General features: G+C 34.0%; 1 protein-coding gene across 1 annotated transcript; it reads right to left on the reverse strand.

The window, feature by feature from the left end:
* Window positions 1-15,521: 15,521 nt before the first annotated feature.
* Window positions 15,522-22,149, reverse strand: LOC141704476 (protein TRIGALACTOSYLDIACYLGLYCEROL 3, chloroplastic). The gene is made up of 10 exons (XM_074507723.1): window positions 21,623-22,149; window positions 21,019-21,147; window positions 19,665-19,760; window positions 19,441-19,518; window positions 19,267-19,328; window positions 19,107-19,182; window positions 17,864-17,971; window positions 17,561-17,736; window positions 17,353-17,437; window positions 15,522-15,976 (listed from the first exon to the last, which is right to left on the reverse strand). Exons 1-10 carry the CDS (start codon window positions 21,818-21,820, stop codon window positions 15,938-15,940), a joined length of 1,047 nt encoding a protein of 348 aa, XP_074363824.1. The 5' UTR covers window positions 21,821-22,149; the 3' UTR covers window positions 15,522-15,937.
* Window positions 22,150-22,914: the final 765 nt, after the last annotated feature.

Here is a 22,914-nt window from a genome sequence, read left to right on the forward strand (position 1 = left end):
AATTTTTCATAAATGAAAATTCATTTGCAAATTTATTTTATCATTGTATCATATTTCTTGCTTATTTCTATGTAATTTATATTATCTTATCTATATTATTTACTCTACTTGTTAACTTCAAATATCTTAGAATATTTTATTTTTAAAAAAAATATTTTTCTATGAATTTTATTTGCTAAAATTCAACAGAAATCTATTTTTTGGAATAAAAATAATTAATTCTGAAATATTATCTTTGTTTTTATATAAATATTTTCTGTAATAGTATATAATTGTCTTTCTACTGGAATGACAATCGGCAAGACAATTAAAATTGTCTTGCTGAAAATCATTTCAGTACATATATATATATATAAATCTGTTAATACTATTTCTGTTCATAATTGTTTTATTTCCAGAATGACAATCGGCAAGACAATTGAAATTGTCTTGCTGAAAGTCATTCCAGTACTAATACTTGTTTATTTTTAAATCAGATTAATTTTATAACTGGCAAGACAATCGGTATGACTATTGATTGTCATGCCAGTAATAAAATTAATATCAGACTTTTTATGTTTTATTTTGTACTGGTGTGACAATCGGTATGACAATCGGTATGACAATCCGATTGTCATACCAGTTATACTACTTAATCGTTTTTGTGTGTTTTAATTTCCATTCAGTTTCTTTTTCTTAAAAATTCCAACAGTTTATCTTTTCTCTCTTCTCTCTCTCTCTCTCTCTCTCTCTCTCTCTCTCTCTCTCTCTCTCTCTCTCTCTCTCTCTCTCTCTCTCTCTCTCTCTCTCTCTCTCTCTCTCTCTCTCTCTCTCTCTCTCTCTCTCTCTCTATTCGATCAAGCTCAACCGCCATTGTTCTCTGTCTGTCTTCCTTGCTCGAGTTTTTACTCAGCAAACTAAAACTTCACTCCTGTGATATATACATACAAGTATATACTTACAGAAGTCCTGCCAATTTTTTTTTTCTCTTTTACTTCAATTCGATTTTTCCCAAAAATCAGTTTTTTTTATTTTTTTATTATTTATTTAATTTCAATTTCTGTTTTGTGTCTTTTGGCTTTTCAAATCTGCGTTTGTGAGTTAAGAATTTTAACGAGATACATTTCTGTCTAAATTTTTCGATTATAATTAATTTAATTCGAATTATTAAATTAATTTAATTAATTCGAATTTTTTTAATATTATTCTTAAAATTCTGAAAGTGTGTGTCTTATTATTATTTTAAATGGCTCTCAATTTCCAAATTGTTGCGCATAATCAGGTTGGTTATTTTAATCCAGAAAAATGTGATGTGGAAAAATTTAAGCCATGGATTAGATTTTTAAATGACCATTCAATTGTTAGCTCTGCTATTAAATCAAATGTGATTTTAAATGTCGATCTGCTTAGACTGATTTGCACAACCTCTACTGTGGCCGATGATTCAAAATCTTTTCATTCACCGTGGCAAACACACAGTATGTAGTTGATGAAACAGTCGTCAATCAAGCGTTAAATTTTCCATTGGACAATTTCTGTAATTTGCCCTCAGAAAATGATATCACAAACTTTTTCCATGCTATTCACTATCAGGGGGTGATCAATTTAACCAAACTTTCTAAATCCAATTTGGTGTCTGAATGGGACATTTTCTTCGATACAATTTCTAAAGTGTTTGCCAACTGCACTAAATCCAACTTTCACAACATCACTTCCACTCTGCAGTATATTGGTCTTGCGGTTGTTTTCAATCAAAGGATCAATTTTGGCAAACTACTTTTTCCCATTCTCTTGAGACGTCTCACTACTGCTTTACGTGGTCATTCTACAAATCGTAGGGTATCATGTTACTATGCTCGTTTTCTCATGCTTATAGCAGATCATCTTCTCACACCTGAGCACAAAGCCCTTTTTGCTAACTCTGCAGTAACCGAACCCCCTCCAGTAAGCAAAAAGATTTACACCCGCCAAGACACAACCTTCAAATTTATGCAAGTTCCAGTACTTGTATCTGCTTTCATGGCCACTTATATTCCCTTACCTATTTTCAATCTTCCCGGTCATGAACAGCAACCTTAACCTCCAGTGGTTCAAGCCACCCAGGCTCCTCCAACATCAGATGCTCTTCCATTACAGGTAGTAATTCCTCACTCTCACTCCATTCCTACTTCTGTTGAAAGACCCCCAGTGGTCGATAGGACTGACCATGAAGTTGTAGAACCACAGCTTCAATCCCAGGTCATAGAGCCAAACACAGAGTCACAACCTATCTCAACCTCTCCCCCACTGTCTAAAATGTTACCCAGAAGATTAATAGGAAGTAGTGCATTGTTAAATGTGAGTGAACCCTCAGCTCTGCCTCCTCCAAAGAAAAGAAGAACTTATACTGAGGCATCTGAAAGCCCATCCTTGTCCTCCCAACAGGACATGGACTTTGAAATGGCCAATGAACAGTTGCTAGAGATATTCTCTCAACAGGATGAATCTATTGAAATTCGCCATAGGGCCATGGCATCTTGTATTGAGTCAAGCACAATTCCATTACTCACAATGGAACCATACATACCCACAGATGATACTCAGGACACAGAGCAAGGAGTGCACATAGAGTCTGTTACAGTGCCTGCCATAGTTACGGCAGAAGAGCAGTCACATGCTTCTGAGGGAAAATCTGACTCTCAGCCACCCTTAATAGAGTCATTTTCTCCCCTCCCAGATCAAACACCTCTGGCTCCCTCACGGGATTCTCCACTCGCAGATTTATCTGGAGAAAGTGGAGGGCAACTCGGTCAATCTATCCCTGAAGCAATTCAGACATCTATTTCACATGAAATGATAGGTTTGACTGAGGATCGGGACTCGCAAATTCCCATTGCACCACCACTGACCTCTCTTGAAGAGGCTAGGGTGATTTTAACTGCAGGTACAGAAGAACAGTAACAGGAAGACTCCTCACGAGCACTTATATTGAGAGAAACACAAGCACGTGAGGTGATTGAACCAAACACGAGTGAAATTCAGGTCAGAGCACACACAAACACAGATACTGAAAACCTGTTAGCTCAAATTGCTGCTCTAAAAGAAGAACTTGCTAAAAGCCAAGCTGAGGCTCAATCATTCAAAGCACAAGTGGTTGAACGGTCTTCTTCTTCCACCTCTGTCAACAATCAGCTGGCACTCATAAGGAATGATATCTCAGATCTCAAGAACACTGTCACACCAAAGCTCAATTCCATTCAGGAAACTCCAACTTTATCAGCTGATGACATTTCTAACTTCTGCTCTCTACATACAAGGATGACTTCTCTTGAAGATTTGGTTGAAATGAATCATTCACTGGATTCCTCCAGATTTCTGAAGATAGAGACAGGTATGGAACATCTGAATGAAGGGATGAAGCACCTGTACTACATGATCAGAAATTCTCACTGTCCCAATGAAGAATAAAGGACTTACTTTGAAGGGCCGTCTGCTGGAGGCTCAGGCTCGGGAGGAGATGGAGGTCATGGAGGATCTAAGGGAAAGTCCGTAGAGGATCCCTCAACTAAGGGGGAGAAGAAAGAGAGCAGTGGAAAGGGGAAAGAAAAAGATACCTCTGCTGAAGACAAAGGAAAGGCTGATGATGTCTACTACAGTGGAGAACGGGATGACTTTGATATTTTTGACATTCCCACTGAACCATTCTTGGAATATAAAGATGGTTTATTTGAAGCTGAAGAGGAAAGTGATTTTGGAGAATGGGAAGAGGAAGCTTCAGTGGATCCTATCTTTGAGAAAGAGTTTCAGCAGCAGCAGTCAGAGATGAAAAGAAAAGAAGCTGAACTCAAAAAGGTCTCCCAGATCATTGACATGAGGAAAGACATACAAAGAACAGAAACTCTTCAAAAGCGACGTCTTCATGACATTAAGGCTCAAGAAAGGAGAAGAGATGTCAGACTGAAGATTGGTGAAAAATGGGATGAAGCTAGGAGAGTACTTGATATGCCTCAGCAGAGCACTAACAATGATAGGCAGTTCCTACATCTTCTTGACAAGCTGGAAATCTCAAATCCTAACAATGACATGTACATGAATGCTATTAAGACTGAAGTCTCAAGGATCACAGCTGCTTTTGACAGATCCCTAAATGAGATGAGCATTTTTGTATATTGTCAGAGTGAAGGATCTTTCAAGGTGTCACTTCATCTGTTTGAGAATCGTTCTTTGTCAGAGACTTGGGTTCTTCTCAACAAGGTAAAAAGAAGCTCAGAATTGAATGAAGTTCTTCGAAAAAGGCTTAAAGAGTTTGCCAGCAGGGCTAGTCCTCAAGTGGTCAACAATCCTCATCAGGTGAGATTCTTTAAGTCTGATTGTCTTCAAATCTGTCAGCTAGATGTACAATCTCTTAAAGACTACTCAGCTAAGCATCTGGTCTGGATGGAACATCATTTAAGAACTGCTAGATACTCATCCATGTTGAAGACTCAAGCTGCTGATTTGATTCAAGCTTATTGTGAAAATAATATTAAAAGGTACAATCAGATCATGAATAAGCTGAAGTCAGTGGGAGTTCAACCAGTCAGACCAACAAGCTTCACTTCAGAAAAGGATCGTGTGTTTGACAAAGAGTTGCTTCAAGATTTAGAAGAAGGTGAAGTCGGAAGAGAAGACAACTGAAGTCAATTAGCTCAAAACTCAATGTAATATGATTAGAGCTTTATGAATCAAGATAGACTAATGTAGTTATATGTTCAGGCTAGAGGAACATCTATCTTGTATTCACTTGTAAATTTCTTTTGGAATCTGGAAAATGTTAAATATAATCCAGAACTTTTCTGCTATTTACTTTGCATTACTGTTTATATCTTTTTCTTATTTGTTAGTTGAGTTATCCTCTAGGTATTTGTTATTATTGTCTAACAAGCAAATAGGGGGAGATTGAAAGGCATATGTCATAGCCTATTTATTTATTCGAGGATTTAACTCAACTCAAATAAGAATGTAATAAGTAAATAGTGGATCTGTCGTCAGAGAGATCTCACAAAGTAACATCTGTCAAAGGGTTAAGGAACATTATTCATCTACAGACTTGAAGACTTAATTCACTGGAAGAAGCTCAAGAAATTGATCAAGCCTCAGTGATATAAATCAAGATTGTGGATTTAATCAAGTGACAGAGATCTCGTCAGGGTATCAAGTAATTACAAGGATTTAATCTGAAGAAAATCAAAGTATCAAAGTAAAGACATGAAGAAACATCACGGAAGTTAGTCACTCATGAACCAGACAGTACATCGAGTGTCAACGTTGAAGTGGTGGAATTGATTCAGATATTTCAGTGATTTTCAGAAGATATTCAGAAGAATGGATGTTGCTCAAGATTAGTATTAATTCTCTATTAATTAATTAAGTCATATAATTTAATTAAGAGAATAAATTCTATCTGCAAAGATTAATTTATTTTATTAATTGAATTAATTGATTAATTAATTCAGAATTAATATTAAGGTTTTCAGGTTTTTAATTGATTTAAAATCTGTTATTAATTCATAAAGACAACTGATTGTATTAGTATGACAATCGGTATGACAATCAATAGTCATACCGAAAGTCATGCTAATTCAAAAGGATTGTCTTATCAGATTTTTTATTACATTAAAATCTATTATTAATTCAGTAAGACAATCTGATTTTGAACTACTATGACAATCGGTATGACAATTGATAGTCATACCGAAAGTCTTGCTAGTTCATTCTGATTGTCTTGCCAGCTCAAAGAGATTGTCATGCCAGAACATTCTACTCGACTGTTGGATTAAAAGAAGCAGCAGAAGACATTCATGCAATTATCATACAGAACACACAAGTCAAGAGAAAAGCAGAAACAAAAAGCAAGACATATCATTTTTCATCTGCTTTATTCAAGATCAAAATTCTAGATTGTAAAGTTAAATCCAAACCACTAGAATTATTTATCTTGTTCTTGTGTAACAATCTAGCGGATCAAAATCCCTAAAACTTAATCTCAAATCGCTTATAGCATTTGATCTTTTTATTGCAAAAATAGAAAAAGTTCATGTTGAATTTATTCTAGATTTGTGATAATTGATTTGAGATTAATCCCTTGTAAACGATACCGTTGTTGTAACACCTTTCAAGTTTAATAATAATTTTATTTAACTTGAATTTTGTTTCATATTTTTATTCCGCATTTTATTCGATTAAACGGTATTGTTTGTATTCAACCCCACTTCTACAAACATATTGAGACCTAACAATATCGAGAAGTCATTTTAAATTACTCTTATAGAGAACTAAAAATTGACTTATCGAGATGTCAAATAAATACCTAGTTTGTCCAAAAATGGACTGAATTAATTCCAACTTTTATTTGAATAAATTCAAAATAAAATTAGAATAAATTTTCCAAAAGTATTTTACCAAAATAATTTATTAAATTAAATTATTTCAGTTCTGAGTTATTGATAAGGCAAAAATTATACTTGTAGAGAACTCTGTGAATTAACACTTATTAGAGAACTCTACAAGGACTTATCGATAAGTCATATTTAAGCCTGTCGAGAAGTCACTCGAGAAGTCAGAATATTGACTTATCGAGAACTCACTCGAGAAGTCCTAAAATGACTTGTCGAGAAGTCAATTATACTTATCGAGAACTCAGTTCTCTATATACTTTTGATCATTTTAATTTTGCCTTGTGTTAATTTTACATATTAAAAATATAAATTAACACTGAGCAGTTTACTTAGAATTTGAAAAATTCCAAATTGAATTTTGAATTTTAAAAAATAAATATGCAAAGATTTCTGAAATATTTATAATTTATATTTAAGTTAATTTCCAATTATATCAAATTAATTTTGATTTACTGGAAATTAATCTGCTGCAAAACATTAGTTGAGTTCTTGCCTTATGATGAAAAATTAAGCATTCCAATTTCACCAACAAGTCTAGTGAAAGTTGCTTTATCCAAAGGTTTAGTAAAAATATCAGCTAATTGTTTTTTTGTTGGAACAAAAATGAGCTCAATGGTACCATTTCTAGCATGTTCTCTATAAAATGGTACCTCACATCAATGTGCTTTGTTCTAGAATGGTTAATTGGATTAGCTACTATAGATATACCACTAGTAGTGTCACACATAATAGGAATTTTGTGTAACACTAGGCCATAATCCATTAGATGATTTCTAATCCAAAGCACTTGAGCACAACAACTTCCTGCAACTATGTATTCAGCCTCAGTTGTAGAAGTTGATATAGATTGTTGTTTCTTGCTATACCAAGATACAAGTCTTTGTCCAAGAAATTGGCAGCTTCCACCAGTACTCTTCCTTTCAACCCTACATCCAGCAAAATCTGCATATGTGTAACCAACAGCTTCAAAACCAGTTCCCTTAGGATACTATAATCCCAAGTTTGGAGTTCCCTTCAAATATCTGAAAATCCTCTTTACATCCATCAAATGTGATTCTTTTGGATTTGCTTGAAATCTTGCACACAGACATGTAGCAAACATGATGTCTGGTCTACTAGCAGTTAAGTAAAGCAATGATCCAATCATCCCTCTATAGCTTGAGATATCTACACTCTTGCCCTTTTTATCTTCATCCAACTTTGTTGTAGTAGACATAGGTGTAGATGCAGGTGAATAATTAACCATACCAAACTTTTTCAATAGATCCTTGATATACTTAGTTTGGTTGATGAAGATACCATCACTTCTTTGACTGACTTGAAGTCCAAGAAAGTAACTCAGTTCCCCCATCATACTCATTTCATATTCACTTTGCATAAGCTTAGAGAATCTTTGGCAAAGCTTCTCATTAGTAGAACCAAAAATGATACCATCCACTAGATCTGAACTAGGATCATATCTTCACCATGTTTCTTATAAAAAAGAGTCTTGTCTATGGTACCTCTAGTAAAACCATACTTTAGGAGGAATTCTGATAGTGTGTCATACCAAGCTCTAGGTGCCTGCTTTAGTCCATATAGAGCCTTAAGTAATTTATACACATAGTTTGAAAACTCTGGATCTTCAAAGCCAGGTAGCTGTTGCACATAAACCTCTTCATCTAACTCACCAATTAGAAAGGTACTCTTGACATCCATTTGATACACTTTAAAATTTGAGTGTGCATCAAATGCTAGAAAGATCCTTATTGCTTTAAGTCTTGCAACTGGAGCAAAAGTTTCATCATAATCAATTCATTTTTCTTGTGAGTAGCCTTTTGCAACCAACCTTGCTTTGTTTCTGGTAACTATACCATTTTCATCCATCTTATTCCTAAATACCCATTTTGTTCCAATAATGCTTCTATTCTTTGGTGCATGACTAACTTCCAAACTTTGATTTTTTCAAACTGATTCAGCTCTTCCTGTATGGCAGATATCCAATCAGGATCCATTAAAGCTTCTTCAGTTTTCTTGGGTCCAATTTGATACAGAGAGCATGCATGTAGGCACTCATTAGCAGTTGCACTCCTAGTCCTCACTCCAGCAGTATGATCACCAATAATTGCATCTCTAGTGTGACTTCTATCCCACTTCCTTGTATGAGTTTGTTGACTTGTGCCTTCATCATTTTCTTTATTATTGGTATGTCTGCCAGATTCTTCTTCTCTTTCTCCCCCTGAGTTTGTGCTATCAAATTCAGGTATTTGAGATGAGCTTCATTTTCATGATTTTCTTGTTCGGTAGACTCTTTATTTATCATTTGTTGTGCATCAACTTCATCTTCACCATCAGAATCACTGTCAATGTTGAGGTTTTTAAATGCAAGGGCTTCAGCTTCATTATCATCAAGTCATTCCAAGCCTGGACACTTGTCATCATCAAAAGTCACATATGTGCTTTCCATAATCTTCTTTTGACTAATCACATAAACTTTGTAGGCTGTTCTTTCCAATGAATATCCCAGAAAAATTGCTTCAAAAACCTTTGAGTTAAATTTTCCCACATATTCAAAGTTGTCTTTCAAAATGTAATACTTGTTTCCAAACACATGAAGATGCTTTATAGTAGGCTTTCTTTTAGACATGATTGAGTAAGGTAATTTGCCATGTGCCGTGTTAATGAGATATCTGTTCTGAGTGTAACATGCAGTTTTAACAGCCTATTCCTAGAAACTTGTTGGCAACTTGGCATCTTGCAGCATTGTTCTAGCAGCTTCAACTAATGTTCCGTTCTTCCTTTCAACTACTCCATTTTGTTGAGGTGTTCTAGCAGCTGAGAATTCTTGAACAATGCCTTTACTTTTGCAGAATTCACTCAATGTTGCATTTCTGAATTCTGTTCCATTATCACTTCTCAATCTTTTTACACAGTTGTAATCTTCAGCCTGTTTTTCAATCTTCTTGATGTGCTCAATTATGATGTGTGGAGTTTCATCTTTAGAGTGCATGAACTCTACCCAAGTGTATCTTGAGAAATCATCCACCATCACAAGTACATATTTGTTCCTTGAAATTGATAAGTCATTTACTGGCCCAAACAAGTCCATATGAATTAGTTGCAAAGGATTATTTATAGAATTCACAGTTTTTGACTTGTGACTTGATCTTTTCATTTTTCCTTTCTGACAAGTTTCACAAACTTCAACTTGAGCAAACTCCAGTTTAGGCATGTCTCTTACCAACTCCTTTTTGACCAAGGTGTTAATTTCCTTAAAATTCAAGTGAGACAGCTTCTTATGCCATAGCTTGCTTTGTTCTTCTGATGCCTTGGTGTAGAAGCAATAAATTTCATCCTTATTTGTTGAGTCTAAGTCTGCAACAAATAAGCTTCCTTTCCTTGATCCTTTCAGAGAAACTTCACCAGTTTTCTTGCTGATAAAAGTGTATTCTTCTTTATTGAATAAAACTTCAAAACCTTTGTCTGTAAATTGGCTAACACTTAGAAGATTCACTTCAAGACCAACTACCAGTGCTACATCATCGATGACAACATTTTCAGAAATAATCTTGCCATATCCCATTGAGAATCCTTTGATGTTATCTCCAAAGGTCACCAAAGGGCCAGCTTTCTCCTCAAACTGTGATAACAGGGCTTTATCACCTGTCATATGCCTGGAACATCCACTGTCTATGATCCAGATGACTTTCTTCACTTTGCCCTGCACACAATGAGTTTTAAGTGTGTTTAGCAACCCAAGCAGTGTTGGGTACTTTCTTCTTGTTAACTGATTTGGCAGAAGTAGAATGAGTAGTTTCAGATAAAATAGAGTTCATTGACTGTTGAGCATTTTCCCTTTCTGTTGTAGATTCAATTCTTGTTCCTTGAGGTCTACTCTCAGTTTGTGGCAACTTTTCATCACTTTTAAGTTGCAAGGAATGCAGTCAAACTTATCACAGAAGGAGTAGGGATCATTTTCATTTGCTTCATTGTATTTGCAGGCTCCTTTAGTTGGCTTGCTAACTGCCTTTTTACAAAGGTGAGTTAGGTGATTCACATAGCCACATTTTTCACATTTCTTTCTTGGAACATCTGCAACATAAGCAAAATTGTTGCTTTTGTTTATCCCTATTTTTTCATTTCTATTTTTCTTTTTCTTTCTTGCATCTTCATTTTTGGTCTCTTTGACAGGTGTCTTGGGAATTTGTTTGTCCATGAGCTTTTCTTCAGTATTGGAAGACTGAGTTGATTCTGCAGTTTTCTTCTCTTTATCCCCATCAGCAATTTCTTGCTTGATAATCAATTCTTCTTCACTGAAGTTGACTTCACATGCCTTGAACATAGGTGATGTAACCTTTTTCAGCAGAGCTGGAACATTTTCATTAACTGTTGCTTTTCCTTTGTCACCTGTCTCTTTCTTCTTGTTGTTCAAGGCATCATAGTCAAGACCAATAACAATATTTGCACATGGTTTGTTTTTCTCATGATACTGTCCAATTAACTCAGATGCATTCTTGAAAGACTTCAACTTCACCTCATTCTTTTCCAACTTATCTCTTAGCACTGCTTCAATTTCATTTGCACACTTGAGCTTGTTCTTGAGATAAGCATTCTCTTGCATTACAACTTCAAGCTCCACCAACAATAATTCACTTTCTTGCTTCTCACTTTCAAGCTTCTCATTTATCTTTGTTAATCTGCTAACTTCTTTAGTAGCAGCAACCATGCTTGTGTGAATGTGAAATATTTATGTGCTCATCTTCTCTACAGTTTCCTTATATTGACTCACATTTAAATCAATGGTGGTAAGAGTTGGTACCTGTGATTTAGATGAGGATGATTATCCTTGCTCCAATCCCATGAATGCATAATTTCCAAATTCCTCATCTTCATTATTTTCAGAGTCATCCCAATTTTTACCCTCTGTAATATAAGCTTTGCTTTGCTGTTTCTTCAGAAGAGCTTCATACTTTGCTTCTAATTCAAGATAAGCTTTATCCTTCTTTACTTTCTTGGGTTTCCTGCATTCTGTAGCAAAATGGCCCAACTCATCACAGTTGTAGCACCTTATCTTAGATCTGTCAACAGATCCAGTTTTGTAACCATTCTTGCTATCAGAAGTGTACTTCCCTTTTCCTTTCCAGCTGTTGTCTTCGTTGAAAGACTGTCCTTTACCCTTGAAAAATCTTGGCTTCTTTACTCTAATGTTAGAGAATTTTCTAGCCAAATAAGCCATTGACTAATCTAGCTCATCTAGTTCATCAAGAGTGTAGAACTCATCTTCTTCCAATTCCAGAATGACTTGTTCCTGTGAATCATTTGTTTTTTGCTCACTTGTTGAGGAAACTGGAGTTTGAGATCTTGGCTCATAAATAGATGTTTGGCTTTCATTGACAATTAAAGCATTTGAGCCATCTACAACATGTCCTTGGCCAAATCTCAATGATTTTCTCTGAATCATTCCAAGTTCATATGTTTTAAGAATTCCATATAAAACTTCCAGTGTTATCTTACTCAAGTCTCTCCCTTCCCTGATTGCTGAGATTTTTTATTCCAAATGATCAGGGAGAGTAAGCAAGAACTTTAAGTTCACTTCTTCAGCTTCATAATATTTATCATGAAGTTGTAAATCATTTATCAGCTTGTTAAACCTTTCAAACACTTCAGTAATACTTTCCTTTGGCTTAACCATGAAACCCTCATACTGTGAAATCAGTATCCTTCTCTGATTTGATCTAACTTCCTCAGTTTCCTCACAGAGTATCTCAATCTTTTCCCATATTTGCTTGGCAGTGTCACAGTTGACAATGTTGTTGTACATCACATTGTCAAGTAACTCAATCAATATTAATTGCAAGCCTAGGGAAACTTTCTCTTTTTCAGGCTCAGTGTACTCAGAAGGGTCTTTTGGAGCATAATGAGCTGAGATAACCATGTCTCCATCTGTAGATTTCTCAACTCTAACCATAGGAGTGAAGGGCCCATTCTTGAGGATCTGAATGTAGAGTGGATTGGTCATCCTGATAAACAACAACATTTTCTTTTTCCAAAGAGTGTAGTTACCTTTGTCAAAGGTAAGAATTTTGATGTTACTGATTTTCTGTGTATTCATTCTTCCAAGATCTTGAATCCGTTTACTTTCATATTTTGCTCTGATACCACTTGTTAGGTAATGAATAACGCACATAGGGGGTGAATGTATTTTACTATTTTTGAGCTTTTCTTGAATCTTTTATGGGTGAACAGAGTAAATTAAATCTTGTAGGAAAAATATGTTCATGCAAAAATTAAACTTGCAGAAAATAAAGAACACAAATCTTCAAAACTCTCTTAGTTTTATATTAAAATTAAGAATCTTTTGCTACAAAAATTTTAGGCTCTTTGTTGATAAAGAGCTTAACTTCTTCTTGAGAGAGTTACAAAATTCTATCTTAATTTTTTACAACTGACTAAAGGACCAGTGTTAACTTTATAACTCAGTTAACTGTTGGTTTACACATTGTACAATAAGACATGCTATTAACTTTTCTAAACTGTCACTTGTCATTTCCATTTATAGAAAAGTATATCTTCTATTTTCTGGCTTATCATATCTTTAGCATCCTGTGATTATCTTGATCTTCCTTTGTCAGTTAATCTTCACCATTGATCTTGCATATCCTTCAAGCTGCTTTTTGTAGACTTGCCAATCCAGCTGTTTGGATTATTTATTGATTGTTAATCTTGGATATTGAACTGATCTGCAATTTTGTACTTTAGATTTTACCTCGAGATCTCCATTTGGTCTATAGAGAACTTGACATCTCGATAAGTATATTGGCTTATCGAGATCTCTAATACTCCATAGCAAATTTGACTTGTAGAAGTCTCTGAGTTCTCTATAAGAGAATTTGGCTTGTAGATATCTCTAGTCTTCATATCTTCACTTTGACTTATCGATATCTTGAGTTCTCTAATGGCTTATTGACTTGTCGATAACTTAGAGTTCTCTAGTTAATTTTGGCTTATCGATATCTCTGAGTTCTCTAGTGAAATTTGACTTATTGATAACTCAGAGTTCTCTAATGAATGTTGACTTGTCGATAACTCTGAGTTCTCTAGTGAAGAAATGACTTGTCAATATTTCCAAACTCCATGTCTTGAATTTGGCTTGTCGATATCTCTGTGAGTTCTCTAGTGCCTTTCATGACTTCTCGATAAGTCATTTTGAGTTTTCGAATGACTTCTCTATAACACTAAATCTGTGACTTGTAGAGATCTTGACTTAGAATATTTTTCCTAAAATAGATTTATTCAACTCCAAACTTCTTCATAATTTTTCGGAGACATGATCTTCTTGATCTTCTTCTAGATAGAATTCTTAGGCTTGACACTGTTTATAGAAAAAGACTACAGTCTGCTCCTTTGACATTTTTACAGACTTTAAGTGTTACAAGTACAAAATACAAATTCAGATAATAATACAACTTACTTAGGGTTGATTAAATGTCTTAGTCTTGTTAAGGTACAGGCATATCTTGCACAACAAATACTAATACGAAATTAAACATATTAACAATAAAAAATGTGCATTGGAAAACGTGTTCAACACAAATAAAAAAAAAATTTTGGAACGAAGGGAGTACCAAGTATCAGATCACAAATGGCGAGATTACAAAACCAAATACATATTCAGTTGAAGAATACATATCTTGTCAAAATACAACACACAAGACTGAAACACAAGATATTAGCGGACCAGAAAACGATGGAGAGATGGATCAAAATGTCACTATTTTAATAAAAAAAAATGCCCAAATTGTCACTTTCAGAATTATGGTCCAAAATGTCAATTTATAACGGGGAATTGTATAACGTTTTGAAAACAGGGCAAAACGGTACACGAAATACCGTTTTGCTACTTTTTTTTTTACATTTTAATGGTAAAACGTTAAATCATCTAACGTTTTATGTTTTTTTTTCTTGTTTTTTGTTTGAGTTGTTTTTGTTGTATTATTTAGGGATCCGGAAACATCACTTAAAGTTACGTTTTTCGATATTACTTTTTGTTTAATATTTTTAAAATTTAAGATTATACCGAAATTTAAAATTTTTTAACTTTTAGGGTTCACCAATCCCCTTTTGGATTTTAGAAATATTAAAAAAATTAATAAATATTATACCGATTTAGGGTTAAGGAGCCTAAACCCTAATTTAATCTAGGGTTTAGGGTCGTTAGGCCTTAAATCCTAGGAACCAAAAATGTAAATTTTTAATTAAACAATTTTAAATTTAAAAGTGTAACTTAATTTTAATAATTTTTAACATTTTAGGGTTCACCAATCCCCTTTTGGGTTTTAGAAACAATTTAAATATTTTTTTTAGTATTTTAGGAATTAATAATTTTTTATTTGAGTTTAAAAATAATGTTTATTAAAAAAAATATATGCGTAAAACGTTAGATAAAGTGGTGTTTTTGGTCAAAACGCTACATGATGTAGTGTTGAGAACCAAAACACAACTTTAAGTAACATTTTGACACTTTTTAAAAATAAAAAAAAACAATGATAACGTGCCACGAAGTCACAGGTCTTAGGTTTTAGAAAATAAAAAAACAAAAACGTTACACGATTATCAGGTATGAGATGATACATAAGGTCTTAATTTTCAAAAAATGACTATTTAGACCATTATTTACACCAAAGTGATAAATAAGGAGATGATCAATCTTACAACAAACCGTTTCACTTCGCAATGTTAATTTTAAAATCGGATATACAAGAACCCCCACAACAGGACACTGTAGGTTACTCCACTAGTCGAGAAATAGTTCTTATTTTGAGCAACTCTAAGAAAGTTTTAACATAATTCTTAAAAAAATTATTAAATAATGGATCATAATGATTTAGGATCTTTTATGATATGTCAAACTCCAACAACATTCTCATTGTAAATCTTAGATTTAGGTATGAAATTCGAATTAAAAAAAAAATTCAAAGCAAGAGATAAGAGAGAATCATGTCGTATTTTGTTACCTGAATTAAATTAAGAGGGAATGAAATCATAAGTTATTCGAAAAGAAAGTAAGGTGAAGCTAGGCGGAACGCGATTATTGAAAAGTATTAAAACTATAACAAGTCTTACCAGCAACGAGACCATTGGTCAATCTCAAACAAAGATTTCTTTTACTTTTTAAATAAGAACAATTTTATAATTGCATCATCTCCCTAATGTTGTTTTCAAATTTCTCTATAAAAAACAAATCCACATTTGACTATATATCTAGTGTAGCTAGGTTACAGACTTATTAGCAAGACTGGCATTTTGAAAAGGAAAAACAAAACGCAATTTCCTATGTGCTTGGTTTGGAAGCAATGCCGTCAACAGAAGCTGTACAGAAAAAATATATCTTGTAGGCAGAAAACCCAACTCATCATCTCTGAAATTTGGTGAAAGAGGAATGAGAGATATACTTAGCCGCCAGTCAGCCTGTGGCACTTTGCTTCCCAAGTAATCTTACACCGATAATCTTAATCCGAGGATCATCTATGTTTTGGCCGGAATGTACCATGTTGGGATATGAGCTAATATTTAATGGGCCCGTCCAGGTTTCCAGAGGCAAACTGAAATAAGGATTGGACAAAACAACCAATTTTACGTTCCTAAACAAGAACTATGACATGAAAGCAACTAGAACTAGGTTCTATTGGACAAATATAAGATAAATAACATTAACAGTAATACTGAACTAAAATTTAAACAGACACAATTCATTTTCTACATACACCGAGTCGAACCAATAACAAGAATATTTCTAGATTCAATGGTGACGTACTGAAAAAACTAAAGAAGCCAAGAGGGTAATACTCAGTACTCTATGTGACGTCCAGCTTTTCCTAAATCGTTAAAAGAAAATAATTCGAGTGACTTGCATGATAGTTATAATTTACAGATGTTAATATATTACTGGGCAAAGTAATTGGTTCCAAATTTATTTTATTGCAAAAAGTATAGTTAATAAAATATTATGTAAATTATATATATATATATATAACAAGATAGTAATACTCAAAAAATTAATTTAATAATGAATGCAACGTGAAGTGTGCAAATTAACTTCAATTTTATTTTAGGTACCAGACATATATGGCAGGGGTCGCAGCCGCCTGCCTGGTGGGGGCTAACGTGGTAAGTAAACAGGAATTTAACGTGGCAAGTTATTAATGTGGATACGTGGATAGGTACATGTCGTGCATGTGTGTGTGTATCTTTTAGGTAAATATATAAATTTTTCTCCAGTTTTATATCTCCGGCAACTTCATTCTTTCTCGAGGTATGGTTCAGCAACTACCCCGAATTGGTAGACGCTGCGAACTTACTTGGGTTGAGCCTTGGTACGCTTTTTCCCTATAATCTATCCAGCTACTGCATCCGGTTCTGCCATTCCCCTTCTTTCTGTCTCAGCAATCTTTCTTCTTCCCTCTAATTAGAAACCCAGTTTATATATGTATATGAATGATTTTCTAAATTCAATTTGCATTTAGAGTCAAGTTTTTAGCAAGTATATAAATGGTGCCAGATCAGTACTATTTTAGAGGGGCCAGGGCTCCCCCTCCCCCTGGATCCCCTTGTCTCCGTCTCTGTATATGGGTCGATATGACTAACAAGTGAACCTTCAACCAAACTATGTTTAGTTGACTGGAAGTATGGGAGTTCATATATTTTATGTTTAGAGCAATGGTTTAAATAGGCAACACTTCTAGCTAGTACTAGTGTAAAGCTGGTATAGAGCTGTGGTTGTCACAACTTACAGCAACTATGGTATCTGCACCAAGTCAAATATTAAAGACTAAATATATAGAAATATCATATATAATTATATAAAAGCAGCCACATCGCCTAAGTTATTAATATATGTCTCATAAACTTTGCTGGATGATAATCACGAACCACATTTCTAATAAAAACAAATTACTACCATGAACATTTAGCGGCTTACCTGACGAACTATCGGATTTGTTGATGTGGAGAATTCATGAGTCATTCCTTGCCACACAACTTTACCCTCGTAGAGAAATAACAACCTACAATACACATTGATCATATAATGAAGAATATTATATTGTACTTATTAGAATTAAAGTCTCTGTAGACCAGCAATTAAAATAGGCCTACAATCAGTAAGGAGTAAGGATAATGGAAATTACCTGTCAACTGCCCTTTTGATGGTACTATGTTGGTGAGTGACAATAACATACGATGCAATCTTCCCAGGCTCCCCAAATGTATCTTCACCTTTAGAGTGAACAGAGCGGATGAGATCCTCAACCACAGTAGACGCAATTGGATCAAGACCAGCTGTAGGTTCGTCATATAACAAGACCTTTTTTACATAATTACAAAGAACTTGAATCAGAGAAAGGAAATGGTGGGTAAAAAGTTTTGTAATTGTGAAAGAAACCGAGACAGAAGTCCAGCAAGGACGATATCATAAATATTAATATCCATACTTCTGGTTCAATAGTATCCTTTGTAGTGTCAAAAATAATGGACCGTGCCAATGCAACTCTTTTCTTCATCCCTCCAGACAACTCTGAAGGTAATCGATCCTCAACTCCCTGTAGAAAATAAATATATAAGAAAATGGAAAGACATGGCAGCAGCTGGTGGTGAGTGGTCATTGTTGGCAAGAAAAAGTTCACCAACTAAACTAAGATGTCCACCCCAAGTGTCAGGTTGAACTCAAACATCAACTAATCCACTATAATATTCTCGAAATCAGGGGAAACAATCTTTTGAAGTCCCTAGACCGTTGGAATGGTTTGTCTCGCGTCCTAAACAATATTAACCATTTTCCCTTTAAATTGATCTATCTTTAAGTGATATATTCTTCGTTAGAAAGACATTTTCTGTTAAGGTCTCAATTCAAAAAAACGTTAATGACAGGAAAATACCCATTTGAATCCTACCACAAACACAAAATTTCCTTCCACAAAGAATTGAAGCATATCAAACATTGCCAGTATTCTTGTTGTATATGAAAAGCTAACATAGTCAACTGCCCAAGTCACTTTTATTAATATTATGAAGTAGAAAAGGACCGGCAAATGTGGAATGGTGGACGAATCTTCTTTTGAGCAATCACATCAAGTAAAAAAGAACTTGGCAACTTGCCACTAAAATCCCCTCTCTCCTCTTTCATTCAAGTCTCACAAGAGACATATAGATGAGGGCGAGTCAATATAGCCAAAAGAAAACCGAAACTGAAATTTAGTAGAATCCTTTTAGGGATACCAAATATTTTACAGTTTTGCACTTTTGCTACATATATCTTCATATATATTTCTTTTAGGAGATCTCTAGTATGTCTATCACAATCCCTGACATTCTGTCAATGCACATGCTCACTCTTCAAGATGCCAAACCATTAGTACATCTTGCCGTCACAGACAGCTTATGCCCAAAGTCAAGTATATATGATGATAATTACCCTACTAGCACCAAACACTCCTAAACTATGCAAGTCTTTAACCACAATACCACATATTACCCATACGAAGAATGAAGAAAGTTTTTAGACTTATTTATTATGTAGTTTATTAGTAGACACTCTTTACATTGTTATAGATATCAATAACAGGTTTTTGAAGCTCTGCCATATTACCATTTAGTAAACTTCAGTTTTTATAAAATTATCTACCACTAGTATGCGGAAAATATCATTGAGACCTAATAGTTGTTATCAAAGCATACCTTCAACCCAACAGCAGCGAGAGTTTCTGTAACAAGCTTTGCAATTTCGTTTTCAGGCATACTTGAATTCTCATACCTGCACAAATCAAAGGTAAGATGAATTTGTTTCCAAAACCTAATTCTTCCCAAATAAATATATAGAATCTGGAGCGTGTCTTACAGAAGGAAACCAACATTTTCACGAACAGTTAAAGAATCAAAAAGTGCTGCACTCTGGAAGACCTGTTATTTTGAGAGGGGGTGAGTCGGGAAGGGAGATGGCTAGTTTCCTTAGATCATAAACATATAATATGGCCAGCACCACCTGTACATAAAGTAAATGATCTTAACTTACCAAGCCAATTCGCAGGCCAGATATCTCCTCGTCACTAATTAAACCATGCCGTCTTCGTCCCCTGACGAACACTTCCCCCTGCACACCAAACAAAATGTTCGCTAAATGATACACAGATACTGCAGAGACCAGAGAGGTGACTAAGATTCTAAAAGCGGAGAAAGACTACAACAGATCTCAGAAAATCTAATTGCATGAGCCATAATATAGAGAAACATACAGACCTTATCTGGGGCAAGAAGTCCGGCGATAATCTTTAATATTGTAGATTTTCCAGTTCCGGAAGGTCCAATTATTCCAACTGCTTCCCCATGCCTGATCTATAAAGAGGTACATAACTTTAGAAGATAAAGAGCCAATAAAAAAGAACTTCACACATAGAAACTTAAAGAAAACTTAAAATAGAGATAATTTTTTACCAAAGGGCTTTGACTCTAGTGGTATTACCCCCACTCCCATAAGGGAGATAGAGGGAAAAATGGGTGAGGATTTTCAATTAAAATTCTACATATAAAATAATCATTACACAACACATTCTATTTGATAATTAAAAAACTATCTATTGATATGGCTATGGGAATGAAGCATATCAGTGATAATAGATTATACCACTAATATAGTGCCAGTATATGTACACATATCTAACACACAACGATCATACATACCCAAGTCAATTTCAATTGATCAATTGTCTTACTGATGTAAAATTACTAAACTTACTGTTCCCTGTCAAGCACAAGCAACCCACCTTGGCATGTTATTACTGTCTAGCTTGGTTTCAGTAAAGATGTTTCCAGTTCCACCTATTATGGATGCAGGAATGATTCAAGTGGTGAAGAGAATTAAGTAAGAAATGCAGGAGTCCTGAAGACATTGCTACATGATTCTACAGACTGGTGAGGAGACTACTAACTTCGCGAAAAGGTCCTTATCTTAAGGTATTTCAACCAGAGTTGTATTTTTTTATTCGCTGTATCTGTCCATTTTGCCGTGTCTTAAATATTTCAAGGCTTCTTCATTTAGTCCCTATACATTATCTTGCCAGCTCTATGGTATCGTAAAAAGCATATACAGAGGTTGCTTTACCATACAAGGTTCGTTCCATTCACAGGTTCCAGTTTGCTCCAATATTGAAATAAGCCTCAGACCCTTTGCTAGAAGATTTAATTACAATTCAATAGCAAAACCCAATTTGCATCTGATAACTATAAACAATCCCCTCGGGTGATTTCAGCAGTCCAAATAATGTTAAAATGTCTGTGCTGCTCCTAAGATCAAAATGGCACTAACACAGGTGTGTATTTAATATATAACATATATTAAAGAAAATAATGGAGGAAGTTATTGATAATTGACTATCTGTACTACAATACCAGTTTGCTGATAGTCAGTGCACCTCAATTTTGACATTTAAAAGGCAACATAAATTTCCAAGTAAACCTTATACAGCGATACATGTAAGATATACGGAATTAACAAAAAAAAAGATTGAGCAACAGAACTATATTTTGACCAAATGCCAGCAGGCTTTGTACCACCGAGGCACCGACCACGTAAGATAAGTCAAACAAAATTCACCTTAAAGTTAACACCTTTTAGGATGTGCTTCTCCCCAAAAGACTTGTAAACATCTCTACACTCAATAAGAACATCGGATTCATCCTTGTGTTCATGCACTGTGCTCAATTTATCTTGGCGAGGTAAATTCTGTAAACATCATATACAGAAAACCAATGTTATCCAACTAAATTTCTATCGATCAAATTATCACTTTTCAAAAAGTACGATTCATTAATAAAACTGTTATCCAAAAATATTGTCTAGGGCGAGCTACGACCTAAATCAAAATGTAGCCAGTATCAAATAGCTGGAAATCATCGAATCAACCAACTACAACTGTTGGCAAACTGCAACCGGTATTTCAGGGTAAAAGATTATAGGGGTAGCAAAACCCGAAAAAATAATATGAAAAGTAAAACATGAACCTAAATTAACAATGCAAGTCCAATTTACACAATTCAAGAAGCCTGATCAATAAAATCACCACCATATCCAACCAAATTAACAATGCAAAGTCCAATTTACACAATTCAAGAAACCTGATCAACAAAATCACCACCATATCCAACCAAATTAACATTGAATAATTCTGCTAGAAAAAAACAAACTTGAAAATCCTTACATTATTACTAGAAGCAGAAAATTCATCAGCTGGTTTCCAATTCGTAGTCGAAGCAACGCAAGAACAAGCAATGCTCCTTCCAGAGTTACAAAACCCAAATGATTTTCTAAGCCCAGAAGAAGCATTCAACTCATTAGCCCTAAAATTTATATTGCTTAATTTAATAGGATAAAACAATTGATTCACCAAACAAGCCATGTTTTTTTGCAAAAATTGGACTAATGGGCAATCAAAAGTTTAGATTTTGAGAGTGCCCCTGATCAATTTTAGGCTGCACAATCATCAATTTTCAGATTTTTAAGTAGAATAAAAATCTGGGTTTTATTGGGTACTGTAGATTATTTGTGTGTGCGTTTCTTACAGTTAAGAAATAAGGAATGGGAGGAAGATTGGGATGTGTATAACGGAATAATGGTTGCTTCAGGTTTGTTAGAGTGGGGGTTAAGGGCCTGTTTGGAAAAATGAAATAGTTCTTTAATTATACTTTACCCTTGCCAAACAGGTCCTTATTATTGACTCCACCGGCCACCACCCCCGCCACATGACCACAATATCTACAAGGACGACCGCTAATTCAACACGTTTTTTTTTTGTTTTTTTTTGTCTAAGAAAAAAACTGATTTAACTTTATATAGATAAAATAATTTAATAATATTACATAATTTTATTTCAAATTTATAATTAAATAAAAGTATTAAGAAAATTATATCCTTATTATATTTTTATTATATAATATACATAAGGGGATTTTATCCAAATTGCTATGAATTTAATATGAACCGCCAAATATTTTATTATCAAATTATATCATATATAAAATTTTGAATAAATAAATTTCGCATCTTAAAAATTATAATTCAATTTAAATTTAAAAAATATATAATGTTAAGAAAGATTCGTGCATTGCACAGGTTTTAAACTATTTATATACTTATTATATAATTACATCCTTATTATATAATATGCATAAGAGGATCTCATCCAATTTTTTGGTAATTATGATATAATATCCATGATTTTTTAATATTTTTGTTGAATATTATAATTTATTTAATTAAATAATTATTATGTATAGAAGACTCTAAATTTCTTTTTGTGTGAGTTAATTCAAAAAAGATAAAATTTGTTAATTGTAAAAAAAAAGTGTAAGAACATTTTAGAAAATTGATATAGTTTTAATTGAGGAATTTATTTACATAGAATAATTTATTTTTGAGATTATTTGAAGAAATTATATAAATTTTAGGATCTAAGTTTTAGAATTATCTTATTAAATTTAAAATTTGTATATT

The sequence above is a fragment of the Apium graveolens genome, unplaced genomic scaffold (assembly GCF_009905375.1).
Source record: "Apium graveolens cultivar Ventura unplaced genomic scaffold, ASM990537v1 ctg79, whole genome shotgun sequence".
NCBI lineage: Eukaryota > Viridiplantae > Streptophyta > Magnoliopsida > Apiales > Apiaceae > Apium > Apium graveolens.